At 38.2% G+C, this 22,545-nt stretch overlaps 1 protein-coding gene across 8 annotated transcripts; it reads left to right on the top strand.

The window, feature by feature from the left end:
* The first annotated feature begins 287 nt into the window (after positions 1 to 287).
* On the top strand, positions 288 to 17,872 carry LCA5 (lebercilin LCA5). Of its 8 annotated transcripts, none has more exons than XM_063389518.1 (10): positions 288 to 404; positions 695 to 767; positions 1,598 to 1,642; positions 5,159 to 5,540; positions 7,971 to 8,500; positions 9,990 to 10,127; positions 11,354 to 11,450; positions 12,538 to 12,683; positions 14,590 to 14,728; positions 16,453 to 17,872. In XM_063389518.1, exons 4-10 carry the CDS (start codon positions 5,342 to 5,344, stop codon positions 17,256 to 17,258), a joined length of 2,055 nt encoding a protein of 684 aa, XP_063245588.1. In that variant the 5' UTR covers positions 288 to 404; positions 695 to 767; positions 1,598 to 1,642; positions 5,159 to 5,341; the 3' UTR covers positions 17,259 to 17,872. The 8 variants fall into 8 exon arrangements, with proteins under 8 accessions (XP_063245588.1, XP_063245591.1, XP_063245586.1 ...); XM_063389521.1 differs by having other exon boundaries at positions 1,536 to 1,642; XM_063389519.1 differs by lacking the exon at positions 288 to 404 and adding an exon at positions 454 to 611.
* The last annotated feature ends 4,673 nt before the right edge of the window (positions 17,873 to 22,545 follow it).

Below are 22,545 nucleotides of genomic sequence, written 5' to 3'. Positions count from 1 at the left end.
AACCGTGATGGCGAGGGCAGCGTAGCACAGGGCGGCCGAGGGCAGGGCATGGAGGGTTCCGGAGCCTGCCGATCTCGGGGCAGCTCGCCCGGGCCCGGCCCGCAGCGCCCCCTGCAGGCGCCGCCGAGGCACAGCGGCGCGCAGAGGCAGAGGGTTCAGCCCCTCCGCACCACCCTTGGCAGCGCCTCAGCCAATCAGCAGCCGGTGCTCGGCCTCCCACCAATGGAAAGACCTGCTGTCGCCGAGCTGGCAGGGCGAGCAGCCAATGGATGACGAGGAGAGCCCGCCCCCGCCCCACCGCCCGTTGCCGGGCAGCCGCTGTCAATGGCCGCCGCGCGGCCCCTTTAAGCGTAACGCGGCAACCGCCGGCGCGTCCTCCGGGCGGGCCGAGGGGCTGGGGGCAGGTACCGCCGGGACGGGCCGGGGGCGGCGGGGACACCGCCGACACCGCGTGGCGAGGGAGCGGCACGCGGGGGGGACAGGACCGCCGCGGGGCCGTGTCTTCCTGGGGGCTGTGGGGGCTGGAAGGGGCCCGGGCCTAGGCCTGGAGCTGGCCTCCGAAAGGTCTCGGGCCGCTGGTGTTCAGTTATTTTCCTCCGAAGTAATTTAGTGTATGTAGGTTTCGGTGATTGCATTTAAAATGTGCCATCGCGCAGTGCTGCTTGAAAAAATAACATTCGGTATGTTTTTTAAGGACGTCTCGGCCGGGTGAAGGAGCGCTGCCTGGTTGCGCTGCGGGAACCGGAGCGTTGCCTGAGCTGAGCGAGGTGAGTCGCACGCACCGGGCTGTGGGTGGGGATGGGAGCCACGGCCTCCGCCGTGCAGGCTGATTTAGAAACATAATCTCTTCTCCGGTTGTAGGACCGGCCTGCATGTGCTCTGTTTGAAGAGCACATTGCCATTTCCTCATTTCACATTGCCATTTCCTCATTTCAGACCTGGGATTTATTTATGGCAGTGTCTTGATTTTGAGATCTGACACGAGTAACATTGTGGTTTCCTGGGACAGGGTCAAGTAAATGTAACATTGGCTTTTAAAACCACAGAGCGTTTTAATTCACCAAAACGCAGGACAAGGCAAGTCTTAAGCTGTGCCAGGGGAAACTTATGTTGGACATTAGGAGCAATTTCTTCACAGAAAAGGTGATTAAACATAGGTATGGACTGCTCAGGGTGATGGAGTCATCATCCCTGGAGGTGTTTAAGGAAAGACTGGACATGGCACTTTGTGCCCTGATTTAGTTGATGTGCTGATGTCCAGTCATAGATTGGACTTGATGATCTCAGAGACCTTTTCCTACCTAATTGATTCTATGTTTTTGTAAAAAGCTAGTAAACCTACTGCAGCTGCAGTACCTAATGAAGTTATACAAAGTCCTCACTAAGACTTGTCACTCAGTATGTTTTGGTGTCATAAAGGTAAATTATTTTGCTCTGCTTTCTTCTGGAGAACCTACAGTATTTAGATATGGAAAAGATGGATGCAGGGAGAGCAGGGAGATGAACTTCTTTTGAAATTACTCTTTGCTCTTAAGTTCAGCACTTCAGTAACTTGGATTGATGCTTTTGCGCTTGTCTGAAGCTGGCTTTCTTGCAGTGCCCTGTCTCAGAAGGGGTGGAGGAGCGGAGCAGGCCATTAGAGGTCAGTGTTTGTACGGGGGAAGTGTCATTCGGTGACCAGCAGAAGCACTGAGCTTCCCCTGGCCTGGGAAGGGTGTTTATACTGAAAAGGACATAAAACGTTTTATGAGTTTTGCACTACAGAACTAAGCTCTTGGTGCACTGCATGACAAGAATTGCTGAGTAATTTTCCTTTCTGTCTGTTGTGTTATACCTGTAGTCCCACAGTTCAATTTCTGTTTGTGTGGTTTACTTAGGAGTAACAGGGAATCTCCTGGCACCATTGCAGTTGGTTTGTGTTCTTGGTTTTGTCTGTCAAGTCCATTGCGGTGACCTGGTGCTTGATTGTTTTTTTTGTAACAAGGAACATGGTTTTGATACAAAATAGGTAAATAATAGCAGTAGATAGAAGTAGTAGAAGTGAAGGAGTATCAAATCCTGGAAGCAGAACTCTTTCTAAAGTTCATGGAAGACCCAGATTTCCTTCAGCCACTCTGTATTGGTGTGATCTCGATTCATTAGGCTTCTAAAAGCATGCCTTGAGTTTTTGAGGGGAAAGGATTGGGATTTTGGTGGTGGTGGTGGAGCTTACTAGACCCGCTGCTAATCCACAGTGTTTCACTCCTCACAACTTATTAGACGTACGGGGAAAATAGATGTCTTTGTGGATCTTATTCACACGGGTTAAACTTACTTTATAATTAACTCAAACTAGTTTGTAACAATTGGGAAGTCAGGGAAACAAAACATTTCTTAATTAAACAGTCCTTAGGCTCACTGAAGTAAAACTCAAATATCCTAGTTTTTCTTTTGTTCTCAATATAAACTGTGCATTCTTTTGTTAACCAAGTTGTATTATAAACTGTTGGAAAAATTAATTTGGCAACACTTGACAGATTAGGGGGTTTTTGTTTTGTATGGAAAATATGATAATATTACCAGTTTATAAAACTGAAAACCATTTGAAGATCCAAAAGATGTTTTTAGGGATTCCTCAAGGGAGCTTTCTTTGTTTTACCTTTTTCAATTTGTGTTCATTCCAATACTTTTCAAGGACTTCCAGAATGCATTGAAAATTCCTGTTAATTTATGTCATTGTATGTCAAAATGATACTTAGCAAAATATTCTCAGGAGTGGGGAATATCCACTACAGGAGTGGTGGATAATTCTAATCCTCCAGTTCTTACGATTTGTTTGTTTTAAATACACTGAGTTATGAAAAGCATTCTTCAAAAAGATTATTGCCTCTTCAGTGAACTCTTGTGAGGCTATAAAATAACTGATCAGCTTCAAGTCGGTATGTGAAAGTGAGTGCTCTTGTTTTGTATATATTACACATGAACTGCAGGCATTTGTGCTTTTCCTAAATGTAAGAATATGAGATCTGTGCCTCCAGAGTACTATTTTTATATCTCATATTATTTTAGTACTTTAATATAAATATATTTGTTTCTATTTTTTTGCATTATCCAAAATTCTATTCTGTGGAGACAGACTTGATGCAGTCATGCCTGTGCTTCCTCTAGAGAACAGATTGTCCCCAAAACACTGCCTGTTTGGACTTGTTTTGCTCTTCAAGGAGCAAAATAACATCCATTCTGCACAGGTGTTTGTGGGACCAGGAGTTAGGAAAGGAAGTGTTTGGGAGTAGGGAAGCACCCTGATATGTTCTAATATTCTTACATGATCTTATTAACAGTTATAATTGGGTACATCCTTTTGAAATAATTTTAATAACTCCATTATCTTGTAAGGAAAAAGAACAATCATTCCTGATTATTTGAATATTCACAATAATGATACCTTCCAGCATGTGTTTAGCAATCTCTAGGACAGGTGATCTCAAGCATAGCTTATTTAACTTTCTAGGCTTTGCAGAGAAGTTTTAGTTTTCCTCAGAATCTTTTGACATAAGTTTTGACATCAAATTTGTTTGGATCACTTTGAAAATATTTAGGTGTTTAAAAAACATTATTTTGGAAAGTTACTTCCTAAGTAATGAAAATACTCTTTTCCAGGTAATTCAGTATTAATTTCCAATCATCTTCCCAGTTTAGAAACCTGATGGGATGTTTATTTCTCTAATTCCTTCTGGATAGATTATGAGGCCAAGTGAATTCCAGTCAGTGGAGACAGAGTTGTGCTAACAGTGTACTAAGGCAGAGAGCTTGAATTTGTAGTGAAAACTGTCTTGGCAGCTGACATTTCTGTTCTGCTTGGCTCTGCAATAGTGCATAGATAGGCAGTGAAGGCTGAGAAGCAGGCCAAGTTTGTTTTATTGGGAAATAATATAGTGAAAAATTTACAGCTCATTTACAGGTATGTTGAATGTTTTGCAGTGTAGAGCAGTTTTGACTGAAAGCAGCTCAATTTTTTTGGTGATTTGCTTTGCCATTTAGAAATCAACTAGGAGGTTATGTCATTCAGCAGGGGGAACTGATGGGCTCTGATGCAGGTCCTATTTATTCACCCACTAGAGGCTTGATATCTCAAAGTTGGATTGAAAAGAAAGAGATGGTATATTAAGCTTGAAACCTGCCAAGAGTGCTGAGAGAGGCAAAAGACAAGGGAAGCTGAGCATAGTCAGTAAAACACTTCCTAAACTGTCAAGAAAAAAATTTGACTGAGAAGGTGCAGAAAAGTTTGAATATACTTGCTCCATTACATTCTCAGGAAGTGTCTCCAAATACAAAATGGGATGATTTGACCTTGATATTATGGGATTTTTCAGTTTGCCTCAGGCTGCAGGAGTGGCCTTTCTTATTTTATACCTGCTGCAGGTGTACTGTTTATCATGTACTGGTGGTGTGGTCTCTCTTATAGATATAAAAAGATATAAATATGAATATAGCTATAGAAATACACATGACACAAACATGTGTGCTCTCGCCAGTCCTTGGAGGCCTGAAGCACCAGATGTTGTAGGGTGTGGGAGTTCATTTCAGGGTGAAGATTGGATTAGATAGGTGCAGGCTCATTAGGGGTTAGGACCTAGATGTTTTCTAGACAAATGGGACAATTAATTTTCAAGCCCATTATTTAACATCGTTGGAATGTCAAAAATTGAGAAGTGGAAGATTTAGTCAAATTCCACAAATATCTCAATTCTGGTCACACAAATACATTGTTCATTCATTTGGTTAAAAAGTTTTAAAACATGTCTAAATTAGCTTCCTCAATATCAACAAACCTTCACTTGTGTTCTGTTCTGTTTTCCAAATTCTTCTTTTCCCTTGTCTAACCTGGGGATAGTTTCTTATTCTAGATTTAGCTGTGTTAATATTCTGGTTCCTCTTTTGGGATTGAAATACCTCAGACTATTGAATGTAATATTAGTAGCATTCCTAGAGTGATGCCTGTCATATTTAATATAAAAAGTTAATATAACTACTAATATAAGCAATAGATAACACAGTGTGTGGCATAAGGTTATAGGAATCATGAATAATTTTACAGCTTTTTTACCTTTCTTTCTTAAACAACTTTCTTAGCAAAACCATTCTCACTGTTTTTTTCTCTCTCTCCAAATTGTTACAGAAAAATGCTTTCTGAATGATAACTCTTGCTTGCTGAACTGAACTGCAGAGATCTCGTGCTTGGAGATGAAGATGATAAACCAGAGGAAATAATTCAACTGCTGCCATTGTGACAACCAAAAGATCCTTTGTGCCAAAATGAGCAGTCTTTAAGAAAAAACTGGAAAGCCGTTAAATCTGAAAAATGGGAGAAAGAGTAAGAAGCTCAGATTCTGAACAGGAGAGGAAATCAGACGAGGATAAAAATAGCGACTCCTATTATTCAGATGAAGGTAATACATCTCATTCATCCAGCCAGTCGCCAGCACTAAGCTCTCCATCTACAAGCCAAGAAAAAAGACATCACAAAACACAGACTTCAAACAGCCTGTTGCACTACCAAGGTAGGTAGGTAGCAGAAATTGCTGCTTTGTAACTGCTCCAAAGGGTTAATTATCTTTGAAAATTCAAAAAAGATAAACTAGCATTTATGAGCATCAGTTCCTGTGAATTATGCTACCAATGGCAAGTAGACAGTAGCTGCTCCATTGAAAACTGAAATTAACCTACTCCCGCATAAGGAGGAAGTTTTGGTGATTTTCAGAATTCTTCATCATTTTCTTAACAAGTGAATATGGCTTTTATACTAGGCTTCTTTTGAATCATGCTGATGCTTTCTTTTTGTCGTTGACAAAAAACTCAAGGCCAAAAACCTTGGCAAGGCAAGTCCTTGCTATGCAGTCTGTAAAAAGGAGAGAATTGTTAAAATTTCCCTGACCAAATAACCTGCAGATACCTGTCTTGTGGAAGTCTAGTGGACTAAGCTGTATGGGATAATACTGTGAGTTTAAATAAACAAAAGACCACTAATGTGGCAAAAAAACAGAAAACATTTTGATGAAAGTTAGATTCAGATGGAGATTTAAAAGGAAGTTTTTCCTGCTTCTTCTCTGAGGGCAAAACATTTCCAAACTGAGATGACAGAAATTCACTTTGAGCTCCCTCAAAGACAAAGGCTGCTTTTTTGATAGTTTGTGGAGAAGAGTAGAATGGTTATTCAGGCCCTGGGCTGAAGTAGAGCTGTGAAGACTTTCTGCCACACTTTGACAGCTTGTTCTAAATAATTGTATACATTTTTTGGTGAAGTCATAACATGTGCTAGCTTTCTTGGGCAGATGTTTTTGTTCATTGATAAATGCTTGATACTGTCAGAATCCTTTGGTCTGTGTTACAATCTAGCCTGTGTCAGAAGACCTTCAGTGTTTCATTTGCTCAGGAAATGTATCTCTTCAGATCCTTGACAGTGTGGGTATCCTGGTGCAACTGGTGTTTTGCTGAGCGTCTCTGTGTTCCTAAGTAGCATCTCCTCCATGGTAGTCATGGGTTATCTGTCTGGGAACCAAAAACTGCAGTTCCACCATGCTATTTAATTTAGAGGGCACAAATGTGTGACCAGTTCTTTGTTTGCATATCCAGAATTGAATATAATTATCACATGAAGGTATTGTGAATGTCATATTATGTTGCCTTGAAATACACTATTCCCCAATGTAACTATATGAACAAAATACAACACTGGTAGTGGAATTTTATGTGTGCCCTAAAGAAGAAATTCTTACAGGGGCTGCAAGTCTAGGGTTAATGGTAACTCCTTTAGTTGGTGATAGGAGTGGCATCGTTCCTGCAGTGCATGTATTAGATAATCTTTTCACACTTGAATGTGACATAAGTATTCTTTGTAAAGGAAGAAAAACATACCTTCTTTTGTTTGCCCAAGCTGTGGAAAAAATGAGCATTGAGTAGAAAACTAATGAGTATTTTTGCAAAACGTCTAGAAGAAGTTATAAGAAGGTATTTTTAAGCTGTTATTTTTGCTGATAAATATTCTTAGTAGAGTAGAAACACAGTGAGTGGCAAAGAGGAGGAAGAATTTGCTGTCACACACACTGTCTGTGTGCACATAACTGGACTATTGCTGTATCCCAGCTTTCAATCCAGAATTACAAACTGCTGCTCAGTGTACTTCTTTCAAACACTGATGTACCTTAAGGAATTATGCACTCTCTATTATTTCAGTTGTTTTAAGAGATATTTTTAGTATGTGATTCATTCTTTGAGCTTGGCATGAGAGCACATAAGATAGAAACAAAATCTTCAGCTTTTATGTGTGGGGATGACAATAATAATAATAGTAATAAATAGGAATGCAAGCAGTGCATACAAGTAATCAAATGAGAATACTGTGTGGAAAATAACTTGTGATACAAGGATAAATTATTCAGGGAGAACTGATTTTTCATGGGATTTATAATTTAGCTTTGGAGGCTTTTTGCATTGAGCCTGTGAAATCTGCTGTTTTGTCTGTAAGCATGGCAGCTGGATTTGAAAATACTACTGCATTTGTCTGAGAGAATTACATCTTGCATAATACATAACTAGCTAATGCTCAGCTAATTGTTGCCATTTTAAAAGCATGTGATAATTTTGTATGCATTTAGAGTACAGTATTTCTAAACCATTTTCATAAACAATATCAAATATTAACAAAATATGACTTATTCTGATACCATTTGCAGATGATTACTTTACAAGAGTCCTATATTAATGGCTGCAGATATTACCTTCTGCAGTAGATCACAGACATAAATCTCCATTTTTCAGCTATCAAAAGGAGCATAACTATCATATAGATGCCTTTTATTGTCTGGTTTGAAAGCTGCCATCTCTGCTAGATATTGTATGATTGTTTCAGGCAGAGCTTGGTTCCAAGGATGTCTGAATAGATAAACTGCTTTGTCTAATAGTAAACATGCTTTTTATTTTTCCTCTCTCAGCCACAAAGAAATTGGATTCCAAATATGCACCAAGCAAAAGAGGGACACAGTGGGGTTTCCGTTCTCAGAGCCTCACTAGGGATTCTCCCGCAAAAGATATAGATCTTGTTACAAAAAGAGTTCTTTCTGCTAGGCTGCTGAAAATCAATGAGCTCCGAAATGAACTGACTGAACTCCACATCAAATTGGATGAGCTGCAGAAGGAAAACAGGGCACTGAAGAGGCTCCAGCACAGGCAGGAGAAAGCCTTGAATAAGTTTGAAGATACAGAAAACGAAATCTCCCAGCTCCTTGCTCGGCACAACAATGAGATTAGAATATTAAGGGAGCGCCTACGAAAATCTCAGGAGAGAGAACGTGCCACTGAGAGACAGCTGAAAGATACGGAAGATGAACTGTACAGGAAAAAAACTGTCTTGCAGAAACTGAAAAAGCTGTCTGCAGATAAGCACCTTGCTGAGAGAGATGACCTGGCAAAGAAACTAGCCTTAGCAGAGAGCAAGCTGGAGGACAGGGAAAAAAGAATTAAGGTGGGATGACTTTCTTTTTGTAAGAAATTCTGGTACAGATATCTTTCCACAATGAATTGTAATTTTACACAGCTGTGGAGCACATAGAAAACCAGTAATTTTTTGTTTTATTCACAAGTAGAATCAAGTAAATTATTTCTAAGGTGATTATATAGTTACATATGAGATAGTTGTGCATTGAAATTTCTGTTTACAAAATAAACATATTTTGTCAAATCCTGTGGATTTGTGCTTTTAAATGCTTTTATACCTAGCAATAACATTTTATGAGTGTGTGCAGATGTAATACAACTTTATGCAATCTATTTTCTCCTTTTGGGAGGAAACAGTTTGTAAAATTTTCTGTGTATTTACACTAAAATCTTTTTAAAAAATTATATAATAATTTTTTTCCAATTTTTGAAGAACATTCACACAGTGTTTGATTGTCCACTATTCTGCACATCTAAGAGCTCAGCTGCACAAAATTACATCATGTTTTTTAAATACTGAAATAATCTTTAGACCTTTTTATGGGTATCCATTATAAGAAATTCATCCATTTTAATTTCGTCCAGCAAAAATGTTTTATGTTTCTGTAAACATGTCTAAGCATGTCTACACTGTAAATATGTCTATAAACTCATCTTACTTAAAAATGGTGTTAACACTATTAAATCTGTTGGTAGTTGTACTATTTTGATTGTAGAGATATTTTATATATAGTATATAAATTTTATACTATTCTTAGCTTAAATTATGTCATTGAGATGGCCTTAAGGTTTGGTGTCTATATTAGTAATTAAACCTAAATTACATTACAGAGATAATACATCTGGAAATCCAGGGATTAAGCTGGAAACTAAGCTTTCATGAAATAAATCCCAAAGTACCAACATATAAATGGCTGAGTTAGTCAAACCACCTCATCTTGTAGTGTCACCATCTGTCATCTGTACTTTTATGATTAGGTATTTCAGCATTTGTAATACTGTATCATGTTAAAATGAATCATGCTTTAAAAAGTAAGGGATTTTCTCATTTTTTTCTTACTTTTATCAACGCAGCTTCACTTAAAACAGTTATTTAAGATGAGGGCATGTAAATGAAATCATAATGACAAGCCAGTTTCTAGTAGAAAGGTTAAAAATTCCTTCTTGTTTTCTTCTTTCTAATGCTTCACTTTCAGGGAAGGATTCTCTCTCTTACCCATCAGTAGATTTGTCTTAGAGATCTGGAGGTCCACTGTGGCAAGAGCCTTGCAGGAAGTAGTGTGAGTTTCTATGAAGTCCTCAAATCATTTCTCAGTACTCCAGAGTCTGAGCTGCAGCATCTGCAGGTGCTTTGCCCCCTCAAAGTCAGGGTTAAAAGTTTAAATGTATTCGGTATTACAGCAATGGCTGAGCCCATATCTAAACTCAAGGCACTGGTTTACTGTGATTTTGTTTAAGCAATTTGACTGTAAAAATTACTTCACTTATTAAAAAATATAATTTTGTTTTAATTGAAGGATCTGGAAAGAAATCTTGAATTAAGTGGTAGCAGTTTTCAACGAGAGTTACATTCAAAGAAAAAAAAGTTGTATGAGGCTCAAGAAGAAAACAGAGTTCTCCAAGAAGAGCTTAATCAGCTAAATCAGAAGCTGAAGGTAAAATGTGAAAGAAATAGAAGTTGCTAACCATGTTCTGGGATTTTATCTTTGGAAGTATCTATAATCAGGTTTGAATAGTTTACCAGTGGCTGCACTCTCTGATGTGTACTTAATTATATACCACATGTGAGTTCTTTTCCTGCATTAAATTGAAATATTCTGTGCTCTGACCCTACGGTGTTTATAACAAGAATGTCTCTGTGTTAATCATTATTGTTAGCACTAGTTAAGAAAACCAAGATCAAATACACAGCCAAGCATTGAGAATAAAACACAAAATCTATTGAAAATTAGGTTTTGAAGGCTTGAATTTAAAATTAAATCTACAGGTGTAAATAGTGCTTTGTTGCTGATATACTTGCATTACAGTAGGTTTGCATGAAGATTAATATAATGTATTTGTGATATCCACGTGTTGCTAAATTTGTGCAAATGTTTATTTGGACCCCACACCACCATCAGTGTCCAAATTCTCAATAAAAGTACTTAAAATATTGTTATAGTCTACTTAGTTTATCTTTAGAAAAAAAAACAAGATTCAAGCTAAAGCACTTAGTTTCTGGGAGAATTTTCCTGAAATTCCAAGTCTTGATATGTTGGAGATGCACGACACTTTCCCAGCTATCCAGCAAGTAGCAGTAGTGTTGGTAGCTGTAAAATGGTTAGAGTAAGAGTTTTAAGCCTGTTTTGTTAGTGGAGAATTTAGGGTTTGAATATCAGATGAATTCTGATAACTCACTGTTCATTTCTGTATTTTATCCAGTAAATGTGCTAAAAGAAGTGTATGCCTCTATCTCTGTGATGCAATGTGCCTCTGCTAACTGATACTGACGTGCTCTCTGACAAGTATCATTGCTTGCTTTGAAATGTTTAACTCTTCACAACACTTAAAATTCACTTGTGCAGTCTATACACATGGTGTAAGTTCTGTTCATGTTTATGGAAGCAGTGGCATTCATTTTTATTTTTACTGCAGAGATGGACTCTTTTCCTCCATAATATTTTGCTAAGGAGCTTTTTGAGGGGAGAAAGTTGTCTGCTTTCTCACAGCATAAACAGAGTTAGGAATGTGATTGTTATCCTTAAAACAGTGGATAAAACAATTGTTTATTCTGAAACAAATTTATTACCATACCTATTTTTAATTTCATTTACAGCTTTGCTAGTGACTGGTAAATGAAATACTAGTAACTCTTTCTTATACATACCTCTTTCATTCACAGGAAAAAGAAAGAGAACTTGAAGCAAAAAATATATATGCTAATCGCATGTTGAAGCCATCACCTAGAAAAGACACAGATATTGTACAAAGAAAAAAAGGTAACTTGTATGAAGCAATAAAAGCAGAAAAATTATTAGCACCACTTTGAAATGTCTCAGCTGGCTTACACCTTTCATGCCATTCAGTGCTCAACCCTGACGCTGCTTGTTCAAGCACATTTACGTTTTTGCTCTTCGTTCAACACAGCACTGGGGTTTTTTCTGTTCTTTGACTGCAGCAGAGCCAAAACACAGAACTTCATCAAGCAGTTTTAACTCCTTTCATATAAGAAGTTCCTGGTTAAAGGAGGGGAATGTTGGTAGTAAAATCTCCAATAGATGATAGATAATATTTACTTGACAATCAATTAGAGAGGCTTTAAATATGTATCTTCGCTGCTAAGAATATTTTTGTGATCTGTTTTATTTATTTTTTACTAATTCAAATGTATTGTCTGTCAGATGAGCTGCACTCATTTTTTCCTCAGAGTATATGTTTCCCAGAACGTAATCTTCTAAAAGTATCAGTACAATGATTTCCTCTGGTGTGACAAGGCATGCTCAAACCTTATCCTACCCACATAAATATATGTGTCTGTGTGTGTGCTTAGACTATTTTCACTGGATCAGGAGAATCTACTTGTCAGAAGAAGCAGAAATTTGAGACTGTTTTAAATATTTAATGCCAGTATTTCAAACAGTTTGTCTGCTGCTCATTTTATTATAGATGCTCTACCATTATTCCATTTTAGATTTTTTAAATGTCATTCCATAGAGATAAGTATATGTGTTTCAAAGATTCAAGTAAGTGAATTTTAATTTTATGATTTTGATTCTGTGACAAGCAGGTAGATGAGTGAGATATTTTGTGGGGCTTTTTAACTAATATTCAGTGGACTGTAATGACCCTTTAAGTAGCATTAAACTGGGGTTTAAATTATTTTTTCAGTAGAATTTTTGTATGCATATTTTTTGTGATTGATTTAACACGTGCTGAAAGCAACTGTGTAAACTCGTCAATACTTTCCACTTCCACTGACTTCAATACAGTCTTTTGTTTGCTGGAAATTGTGAAAAATGAGAGACAGGTATATAGTGGGATATTATAAAGTGGGAACACAATTTAATTAGTTTGTATTTTCTACAGCCAACAACCAAAATATTAAAAAGGGACCACAGCTCACAAAAGGTGTACAAACCAGTGGATGCTTCTCACCAGCAGAACTTCTTCCAGAATCGGAACTTTTCTGTGGTGACACAGCAAGCAAGAAGGAAGGAATTCTTCCTAAAATAGTGAGTTCCATAAAAATTTGAGACCCAGTCCAGACAATTCACCTATCAGATTGTAAGCAGAGCTTATACTTTAGAAAATATATAATATCCATGTAAATATAATACACATGTAAATATACATGTGTAAATATATAGAAAATACAATTTCAAAAACATTCTGTTCTTTAAGACAAGATCTACCTTTCTAGAAATATACTCCATTTTTTGAGAGTATCATATTCTCTGTCTTACTGAGAGACATCAGCTCGATTTATATTTTTTCTGCCACTGTTACTTCTTGGAAGTTTTTAAGGCTTCATTTTCAGTTTCACCCTTTTTCTAATGCTTATTTAAGCAATCTGTTAAACAATGATGGCTGCTTTCTCTCTGTTTTCTCTTTGGTTTTAATTATGGTTTCTTTTACTTTCCAGAATGATTTCACAATGCGTAAACCTAACACTTCCTCTTATTGTCACAGGGCTGGTATTTCTTCTGGTTTTCCAGCTTTGTCAATATGCTTGGGGTTTTTTAATTTTTCCATTTTCCTTTTTAATATAAAATAGTACCAATTAGTACCAATAGTACCAATAATACCAATTAGTACCAATAGTACCAATAGTGACCTAACACACAATAGTGTTAGGTCACTAACACTTTTGTGACCCCAGACTAAAATCAGAGATTTGTAAGTTATTAAAAATCAGAATGACACAGGCTCTGGTACAAATTGTACAAATTCTGATTACATGAGGCTGGGACCTTTTTTCAGAAATCATGCTCAGAGGATGGTCTTGGCTGGCTTCCTGTTAGGGCTGAAGCTTTTTTCATGGCAGTTTCATTTGCACATTCTCTCTTCCCAAACCTTTTTTTTAACTATGGATGTGGTTTAATGTATTCTTCCAAGATATCTTGTGAGTTACAGAACTGCACAGTTGACACAAGTGCAGCTCATGGAGTCCAGCTCTGTGTTTTCTATATGGCTATTGCATTAAATAATGTGAATTAGATTTGGGTATTCTATGCTTTCATCAGTTTTTAAAGTCAAGCATTTTAAGTACCTGGCCACCATCTCCTTATGTAGTTTATATTTTTTAATATAATAATGATAACCTGGTACATGAAGGAAAAATACTTGAAGGTTTTTTGGCTGACAGTCATCTTTGTTCATTAACTAGTAGCTATTTCTCTTGGAAAGGTATTTTTAATCTAGAAGTTTATTTTGTCCTAAAAAAAAGCACAACCTACAAAGTTAACTCCTATGTGTTGGATTATGCTGACTTTCTCTTCATTTCATTGCCACTACATTTCTGTGTTAGTGATTTTTACTGCTGATGTTAATATCTTTTCTGCAGGTTCTTGCCTTTTACATATGTATGTATAGTCACTAGCTAAAACTGTCATCCGAAATTAAACCTTTCTCTTTGAATGTTTTTTACTTAATACTCCATAAATGTAAGTACCAAAATGAAATTGAATCTACAACCCAGTCGCTTGAGTAAAAAGGTCAGATTGTGCAAGTAGAGGGCAACTAATTGCTTGCTTGTTAAGAGAATATGATGGTGAAATGTTGCCTTCTGCTAAACTCCTTGAAGAAGATAACTTCTGGTTTCTAAGGAGAACCATCCTAAGTGTGATAATTTTGCTTTTTGGCATTGGAGCTGCAACTTCTCTGAAATGTGCAATACAAAATAGAGTTGATTGTCTGTTCATTTTGTTTCAGGTGTATAACAGTATACTAGAGGTGATAATATTTTGGGGGCAAACCCCTGGGTCATCAAAGCTGGTTTGGTTTAAGGTGACCTACTCTTTCTATGTTTAGCAGTAAGAATGTGATTTCAGAATGACACAGAAGTTCTTATGATTTTGTTAGATTGCTTTATTGACTGTTTTTCCCCATCAGCTTCAATTTTCTATTAATTTATTTCAGGAAAAAGAAACACAAGACAAAGGGTGGAAAGAACAAACAGAACTCCTAAGACAAGATCACGACAGGGAGAGGGAAGAGAAGCTGAAACATTTTCAGGAAATACAGTCCTTAGATGAGAGGGTTCCAAAACTTCCTGACGGTAAGGAAAGGGGCAGCTGAAGGCTGAAAAATGCACCACAGAATCAAGTGAGGCTGCTGGTTTCTGGTGAGAAGAGCAAAATGATTTTGCAGAGATCACTACAGTGGAAAATTATTTTCAGTTATATTATGCAAAGAAGAATCAGACAGAAATACAGGATATAGAATAATCTGTGCCCTGTACTAAGCTGTGATTAAGTATGCAGCAGCAAAAAATGCTGTCCACAAAAAAGTATTTGAGTTTGAGAGATTGTGCCTTACAAAACAAGAATGACATAGCAGGTAAATGCTGATGTTATCTCTGACTTGCTAAATGTTATTGAGGTAGGAAGTAGATTTTTACTATTGTAGAACAAATCTGTTTTCCTTAATATAGCCCTTTTCTACTGCCTTATATAATTTGAAATTTTAGTTTCTCTTTTCAGGTCTGATTATCTGAATCATTTGGTGTGGCTATTTGAGAAATGTCAGTTTCTATCATTATATATTAATATTGCTGTTCAGATTATTCATGTGGTTTTCACAGCATCTTAATGACTTAAATACACAAGTCAATTTCAAGTATTTTAGATGGACTGCACCCTGTCATGTTAAAGAACTCTTTCAGTGATTGCAGTTAATGAACAGTAGTACTTATTCTATATGACAAGAATTCTAAAACTCTGTAGCTGCTTTCAGAGGTAAAATCTGTGAAAAGTCTTCTATCACAACTTACATAAGCCAAGAATCTGATTTTATGCCTCTGAATAAGATGATTTAACCACCTTACCCATCATATAGTATAAGCTTATAATTTCCCCTACCTTACAGACAGAAACATGTCTCTTTACTTACTTTGTATAATGATCTGCTATTGAAAAAATACCTATGTTAAATATATTAACTGAACTATTGCAATTGTTTCTGAAAGCCTGAGCTGAAGTACAGTAGATAACATGGAATTTTGGGAAAACCTAAGTCAGAAAAAACCAGAAATATGAGTAAAGTGTTCAAAGGAATGCCACTATGTTAGAGGGGCCAAGTAGTCATATTCAACTTTTGCCCAAATACACATCTGTTATCTTGGGGAAAAAACATTTTGCAGAGAGAAATATTTGAGAAGCTTCCTCCTTCTTCTACACATAAGCATTTCCAGGTTTTGTCTGGAAGTTGCTGTTTTGTACCTTTGGTGTCCCTTCATAGCTGTGCACAGTCACTCTGAGTCCATGCACAGAACACTCATATAAAGGGCTTTTTTTGTATGCAGCTGATGCAGGGTATTTTAAATCATTCACTGCTTGAAACAGGTGATCACTCCTATGACTTTGAGGCCATATAGCTTCACAGAAATAGTTCCTTTTATGAAAAAAAAACCTCACACATACATCCCAGGACTAATGTCCTAATGTCAGCAGTGATGAAAAATAAAATACTGTGCAAATAAGAACTGTTAAAATCAGTAATGTTGTATTTATTTTCATTCAGACTCAGGAAATGGGGATTCTAAAACATGAGTAATGTCCTAAAGCCTTTGGAAGATGACAATAAACTTTGATATCTTATCAGAGAACCAGGAGTGGATTTAGTTGCAATTTTTGAGGAATTTATTTTTGCAGCAGGAAAATGACATTGTGCATAAAAGAGCGTGTTAAAAACTCAATGACTTTTGCTTGCATTATTTTGAAAATCTTGTAAGGGTATTTTAAAATTAAAACATTTTAAATATTGTTCAAACATTTTTTGCAGAGTGGCAAAGGAAAGAATATGAAAAAATTAAAAAAGAAAGCAACTTTTTATTGGATAAAGAAGAGAAAATGAAGATGGAGACAGAAATCCACAAACCTGAAGTAGAGAGAGAAAGCATTGAAACGTTGGAAGAGCGGCGAAAAAGAGAGTTCCTGCTTGCTAAAATGCAAGAAATTGATAGAGAAATTCAAAATACAACAAACACAAATCTGACTTCGCAAACACCACTCATAAATACAGCAAGAAAATCTGATTCCCTGGAGAAAAAAGAGAAAACTAATCCATTCTTTGAGATTCCTGGGAAGGTTACTAATGGATTTCCTGTAAAGGACAGCCAGGATGATGGCACAAGGGCACAAGGGCAGAAGCAACGAAGCGTTAGGACTGTAGATTTAAGTAGTGAGTTAGCTTTTGGTAGTTATGTACCTTCCTTTGGGAAGGGATCAGGGAGACCAAGTTGGCTCACTCAAAAAAGCGACAAATTGGAAGAAAATGTTAAGGAAAATACAGATTTTGATAGTAAGAAAGAGAAGAAGTCCAATTTAATGGAACAACTCTTTGGAAGCAGTACCAGTACCGTTGTTCTTTCTAAAAATAACAATACACCACCTTTGGACATAGATTGGGACTCTAGTAATAAGCCTTTTGTTGATAAAAACAGTAAAGTCAAAGTAAAAGAAGACAATGGGCTTTTTGGTGAAGGAAGAAGCTTAAACAGACACCGTCTGCAGTACACTACACACAAGCCAGGAGTTAATAACCTTGGTTCTTTAGAAGATGAAATTGAAGAGGAAGTCTTACAATGATTGTGTATATATGTCTCATATGTAAATACTGAAAAACTATTTTCTTGTAATATTTATTAGATATAGATTTGAAATATTTGAGATTTATTGTAAAGCCTTATGAAGGAATAATTTACATAAATGGGTATGTGTATAGAGGAGAGAATGCAGAGGAGAGAAAAAAAACCTACAGGGTTTTTTTTACCTGTAGGCTGCTCACAGTACACTGCTTTTTATTTGGAGTATTTCTTTTAGGCCTCAGATACTTTCTTTCTCAGGCATTTGGAGGACCTCTTAATTCTGCCAGGAGCAGGCATGTGTAATGTCACTCATGAAATGAGTAGAAGAGGCATTCTTAGCTCTCATTCTCTTAGAAAGAGAATATTTTACGCTGCTGTCATGTTATATCAGAAGAATATGAACAGAAGCACAATTAACTCAGGAACAGCTGCTCTCTCCTTTTGCATAGGTTTTTTGTGGACTTTACTACTAAATGTGTCTAACTTTTCTCATATATTCAGATTATATTTGTTATACAATGCCATCTTTTATAATTTCTGAATTTTCTATGTAAAATTCCAATCATTATTAAGTAATTTTTTAACATAATGGTTTTATTAAATGAGTTGAGTAAATTTCTTGTGTGTAGATCATTTTTAACACAAAGTTTGACTTTTTATATCATCTTATTGATATTGGGGGAAAGTTGGTTGCAACTTTGCTCGTGATGTTATTTACTGGTTGGTGCTGTGTATACAAATTAAAAAGATAGGCAATGAATAATTTAGCAGAAGCATTCCAGTAAATAAGCTGAAGGTCATTCCTTAGGCTGAAGGTCATTCCTTACTAGAGCAAGAGATTTTGAAACACCTCTCTGATAGGTTCCCTCTGAACCTGATTCAAAACACACTAAAAGAGAATTCTTACAGTTTAAAGATGCATTGAGTCAAGATTTTTCTGAACACAGTGGCTCTTCTGTGAAGAAGAGAAAGGCTGGTGCCTGTATCATGCAGTAATTCTCTTTGCTCCTCCCATTCAGAAAGAAAATTAGTCACAGGTCCAGATCCAGGGTGAGGGACAGTTCTCACCGTGTGCTCAGTAGTGAAGAGCAGTTCATGTTCACCTGCTTGCTTACAATCCCAGTTACATTCATTGTAATATTACAGAACTTACCTGGCTCATTTTATCTGCAGATGGTCAGAAAAATTGTAACCAACAACAATGAACTTAACTCTCTGTTATTTTCCTGCTATGACTTTCGTTGTAAATACTGTGATGTAAGAGGTAGGAGAGGTAAACACTGTGGGTGTTTGTGACTGGGTAGTTACTTGTGTTACCTGTGGGTGGTGCTGCCCTTCTGGATGCAGGTGCTTGGCTCCTGAAAATAACATTGAGGTGGATTGTTTATTTCCTGTGGTTGAGTATCCTAAGGCATAAAACAATAATATATCTGCTGCAGTTATTAAGGATCATGTAATGTGTGGAGGGGACTACTGGTTTTGTTTCTTTGCAAGTCAACTCATTAACATCTGGCAAATTCCAGCTGTTGTGCTGAACTGATGTGCCCAGCTGTTTCAATTACAAATGTATAGTTTCTAAGCTATTTTTTATTATCAGCCCCTTCTTAAGTTCACAAATATTCACATCCTGTTACCAGCCTCTTCCTAAATCAAATGCTGTGGTGATTCACACCTAAAATAAAAAGTGTATCTGCACTAGGAAGGTGAAAATAAATTGATCTACTGGAAACAATTTCACAAGTATAATTTCCCTTTTCCTGTCATGGCTATCCATCTCTACAGCTTATTCTTTTCTCTTGCTGCACTTTCTAGTTTTAGAGTTACTGGCACAAATACCACTGCAGATAAAATGTGTAAAAGCATAGGTAATCATCTGATTGTGGAAGAAAATGTGTGTGTCCTTGTAACACATGTAAGTAGCATTTCTGCTGTGGAGGAACAGTTTTCTACTCACTGGAAGAAACTTTTTCAAGGTCTTAAAAGGCTCTGTAGGCCTTACAAATGGGCACATTGATCCCCTGCAGTCCTCTGGACCCCTGCTCTCAGCTGCTGTAGCTGGTCACTCTACATGTTGCTTTTAGTGGTGGCAGTGTCTTAACAGCACTTGATTGACTGCAAAAAAATCCAGCTTTTGCCGTAAAAAGTAGGTCACAACAGTTTTGATGATGATTTCTGTAAGAATTGATGTTTTTGTCCAGTTGTAGGTTCTGTTTGCTGTTTAGACCATATGGCTATTACATCTGTTCTTGCTTTCCTTCTGAACCACCAAAGGTGATAGAAGAAATTCCTCCATTTCAACAAGGAAGGATCATTAAAGTTTGATTAAAAGTTTTAGTGGAACATTCAGGGACATTATTAGTGCCCTGAAAAAATGATCTTACAGTTCTGATCCCCAAGAGAGTGGTCATCCAACAAAATTATCTGAGGAGCATCTGGTGAGGGTAGTCAGGTGTCAGGGCTCACCTGACAGAGAAAACAGGAAGTTTTAAGAAGGAATATCTTTCTCTTTGAAAGAGGAGATGAACTGTTGAGTGTGTCAGGGGGAGTATAAAAGATGTTCTGTAATCCAGAAGAAACATAAACCACTGGAGGAGAACCTGGGAGACCCTTCACAACTCCGAACTGAAGCTTCTCAGCTGAGGGAACAAAAGGGAAGTGGAAAATGTTTAAACATCTTGAATGTTTTTCCCAAATCTGTGTTATCTTTGGGCTAGCTAAAAAGTGAAGCGGGGGACGAGTGATTTTCTGTAACCTTATGGGATCCTATGTTTGTGATTTTGCTTTTTCTATTGCACCCATGCATAAAGAGGCAAATCTATGGTGCTTCCAAAATGAGGACACTTAGTGACTATGAGCTTAGGCTGCTTGGTAGCCTCAGGTTCATTGCTGGTCCTGAGACAGAAGGTCTCATCCAGCCAGGCCTGAGCCTATTTGCACTGTCACTGTGAGGAGATGGGACAGAATATCTAATCTGGCATGTTAGGAGTATGAATTTGTTCTTGGGTCAGGTGGCTACAAGAGCACCAGCAGGCCTTTCACTGATACTTGTGCTCTAGAAAGTGCTTTGGGTGAGCCTTTGCTATTCAAGAGAATAGTAATAAATTCTGCATAGTGCTCTGAGGCAGAGACCAGCACAAACCAGTGCAGCAGACACGAGTGCCTGCAGGAGAGTCATGGTTGCAGGAAGGGAGGTTTTGTTCCCAGTGTTGCACGGCCTCGCTAAGCCTGACCTACTCTTGTTCCAAGATGACAACTTAAAGCATAAGAGATGCCCCGGGTGACATTGCTCATTTATAAAATTCCCTTTTGTTGGATCAAATTTAACGTGGTCTCCTGTTTCGAATTATCTCTTTGATTAGCTGCAAAGTTTTGATGTCTGCAGGAGGAGAACAATTGCATCAGTGTGCGCTGTCAGCCGGGACTTGTGGCTGCTGGGGAGTTGCTAGGATACCTCTCTAAAAGGTACGATTCACTTGATTAACCACCAACCCAGTTTGCATGAGAAATATTTTTCCTATCTTTGTTTTGTGCTAGCATCAACTGTGCATTAGATGTGCATGTGTGTTCAGAGCAAGCTACAGGTTGATTTTCATGTGTGTCCATTTCCTCCTTTTGATATGCAATAAAACCCTCTCTGCTTCACAGCAACGAATCCAGAGCAGTCATAGTAGCAATTCCAGTAATCTGTAAAATGAGCTTTGCTTCCAGAGGGGAACATCAACCTAGAGAACCAAGGGAAGGTTTGACTTTAGATATGCATTTTTGGCATTATAGCTAAAGCTTCACTTCATATCTGTGAAGGTGCAAGAGAATTTTAGTCTCGTATGTATTATTATCTTTCCCCAATCTGAGCAGGGGGTTGGACCAGGTGACCTGCCAAGGTTCCAAACCAAAACTATTCTATGATTCTGTCATCCTTGCCACATTCCTCTGGTATTAATGGTCCCTTGCAGTGGAAATGCCTTGCACAAAGCTGCTTAATTTTACTTGCACAAAGTTGTCTCAGAACACCTCCTGTGTGCTGGTCTGTTGCTGAGTATGGGAGCCTTATATTCAGGATCCAAACCCTAACTCAAGTGTCTCCCCAGTAGCTGCTTCCTACATGTTTATCTAATGCCTTCTTTTTACCTCCAGTTTCCTGAAACATTTTGTTCAAACATAACAACATCTTGCCATCTTTTCTGTGAATCCTCCTTTGTCCCACAACTCTCTGCCCTTTCTCTCAGACTTCCATAAACTCCTTTTGCTGCTTTTCTCCAATGGACCATCATTCCTCCCTTCTGTCTGAACCGACTTCTGCTTTCCATCCCCTAGGCATGACACTTATCCTCTCCCTGTGTTCCCTTTATCTTCTCTCCCACAGTTTCATTCCTCACTCTCAAGCTCCCTACCAGCTGTGTTGTGCTGTATTCCTTCCCACCTGTGAGTGGAAGCAGTGTCACAAGAGGGTAGGGAAGATGCTGTAAAGGGATGTGACCTTGTTTGGAGCTGAGTTGCCCATTAAGCAACTGAGCACACTGAACACTAAGATGCAGGTGCTGGAGCGTTCTTTCCAGTGACCAGGCACCAAGATATGTGTACCCAGTTGGTCTGGGTACCCACAGCACAAGGCTTGCCTGCTCCTTTCTCTTCGATTTTCTGTTCACTCTTTTAATTGGGAAGAGTGGCTGGCTTTGGAAGTGCCATCTATGTCCTTTAGGAGCTACCCATCTTATCCCACCACTGCAAGTCATTAAGATTTCCTCGCTGTCCTTTCTTGCCTTCTTGAAACTGCCAAGTGCTCCAGGCTGTTCTTCCCAACATCCCCCCTCAATGGCATGTCTGTTTTAGTCTGGCTATGGATGACCCCTGCTATTCCAAGTAACCTAAAAAGCTGCACATTGCTGTGCTAGGATCTTGGTGACCTAATCTGAGTCCCTCTGACAGCCCTTCTGCCGATCCTCCTGCTGCTCCCACATCCCGGCCTTCCCAGTCGTTTTCCCTTTATGCAGTCCTCTTGTTTCCACTGCTGTTCTCTATGCTGCGATATATTGGGAGTCATGGGACTTGGGCTCCGTGCTGCTGTGTTGTGCAGAGCTTCTAACAAGCTGTGAGCTTCACAGTTTGCTGCTTAATAATTCTCATGGTAGCAAGGATGGATAACGCAGGTGCTGTAATTCACTAGAGATCACTTAATTACTAGTACTCAGCATGAAAAAAGTCGTGTTCAGATTGGCAAAGGGCACACACTGAACTCCCATACCTGACCTTCCTCTTGCTGTAAAGCTAACTCTGGCTTTGAATTCTCA

Source organism: Prinia subflava, chromosome 2 (genome assembly GCF_021018805.1).
Source record: "Prinia subflava isolate CZ2003 ecotype Zambia chromosome 2, Cam_Psub_1.2, whole genome shotgun sequence".
Classification (NCBI taxonomy): Eukaryota; Metazoa; Chordata; class Aves; order Passeriformes; family Cisticolidae; genus Prinia; species Prinia subflava.
The sequence above is the reverse complement of the archived record's forward strand: the minus strand, read 5'-3'. Positions and strand labels throughout refer to the sequence as shown.

Coding starts and splice junctions, on each gene's coding strand:
- LCA5 (XM_063389516.1), top strand. CDS start 5,342: ATGGGAGAAAGAGTAAGAAGCTCAGATTCTGAACAGGAGAGGAAATCA. Junction 10,128..11,353: donor AGCTAAATCAGAAGCTGAAG/GTAAAATGTGAA, acceptor TTTCATTCACAG/GAAAAAGAAAGAGAACTTGA. Junction 14,729..16,452: donor GGTTCCAAAACTTCCTGACG/GTAAGGAAAGGG, acceptor CATTTTTTGCAG/AGTGGCAAAGGAAAGAATAT.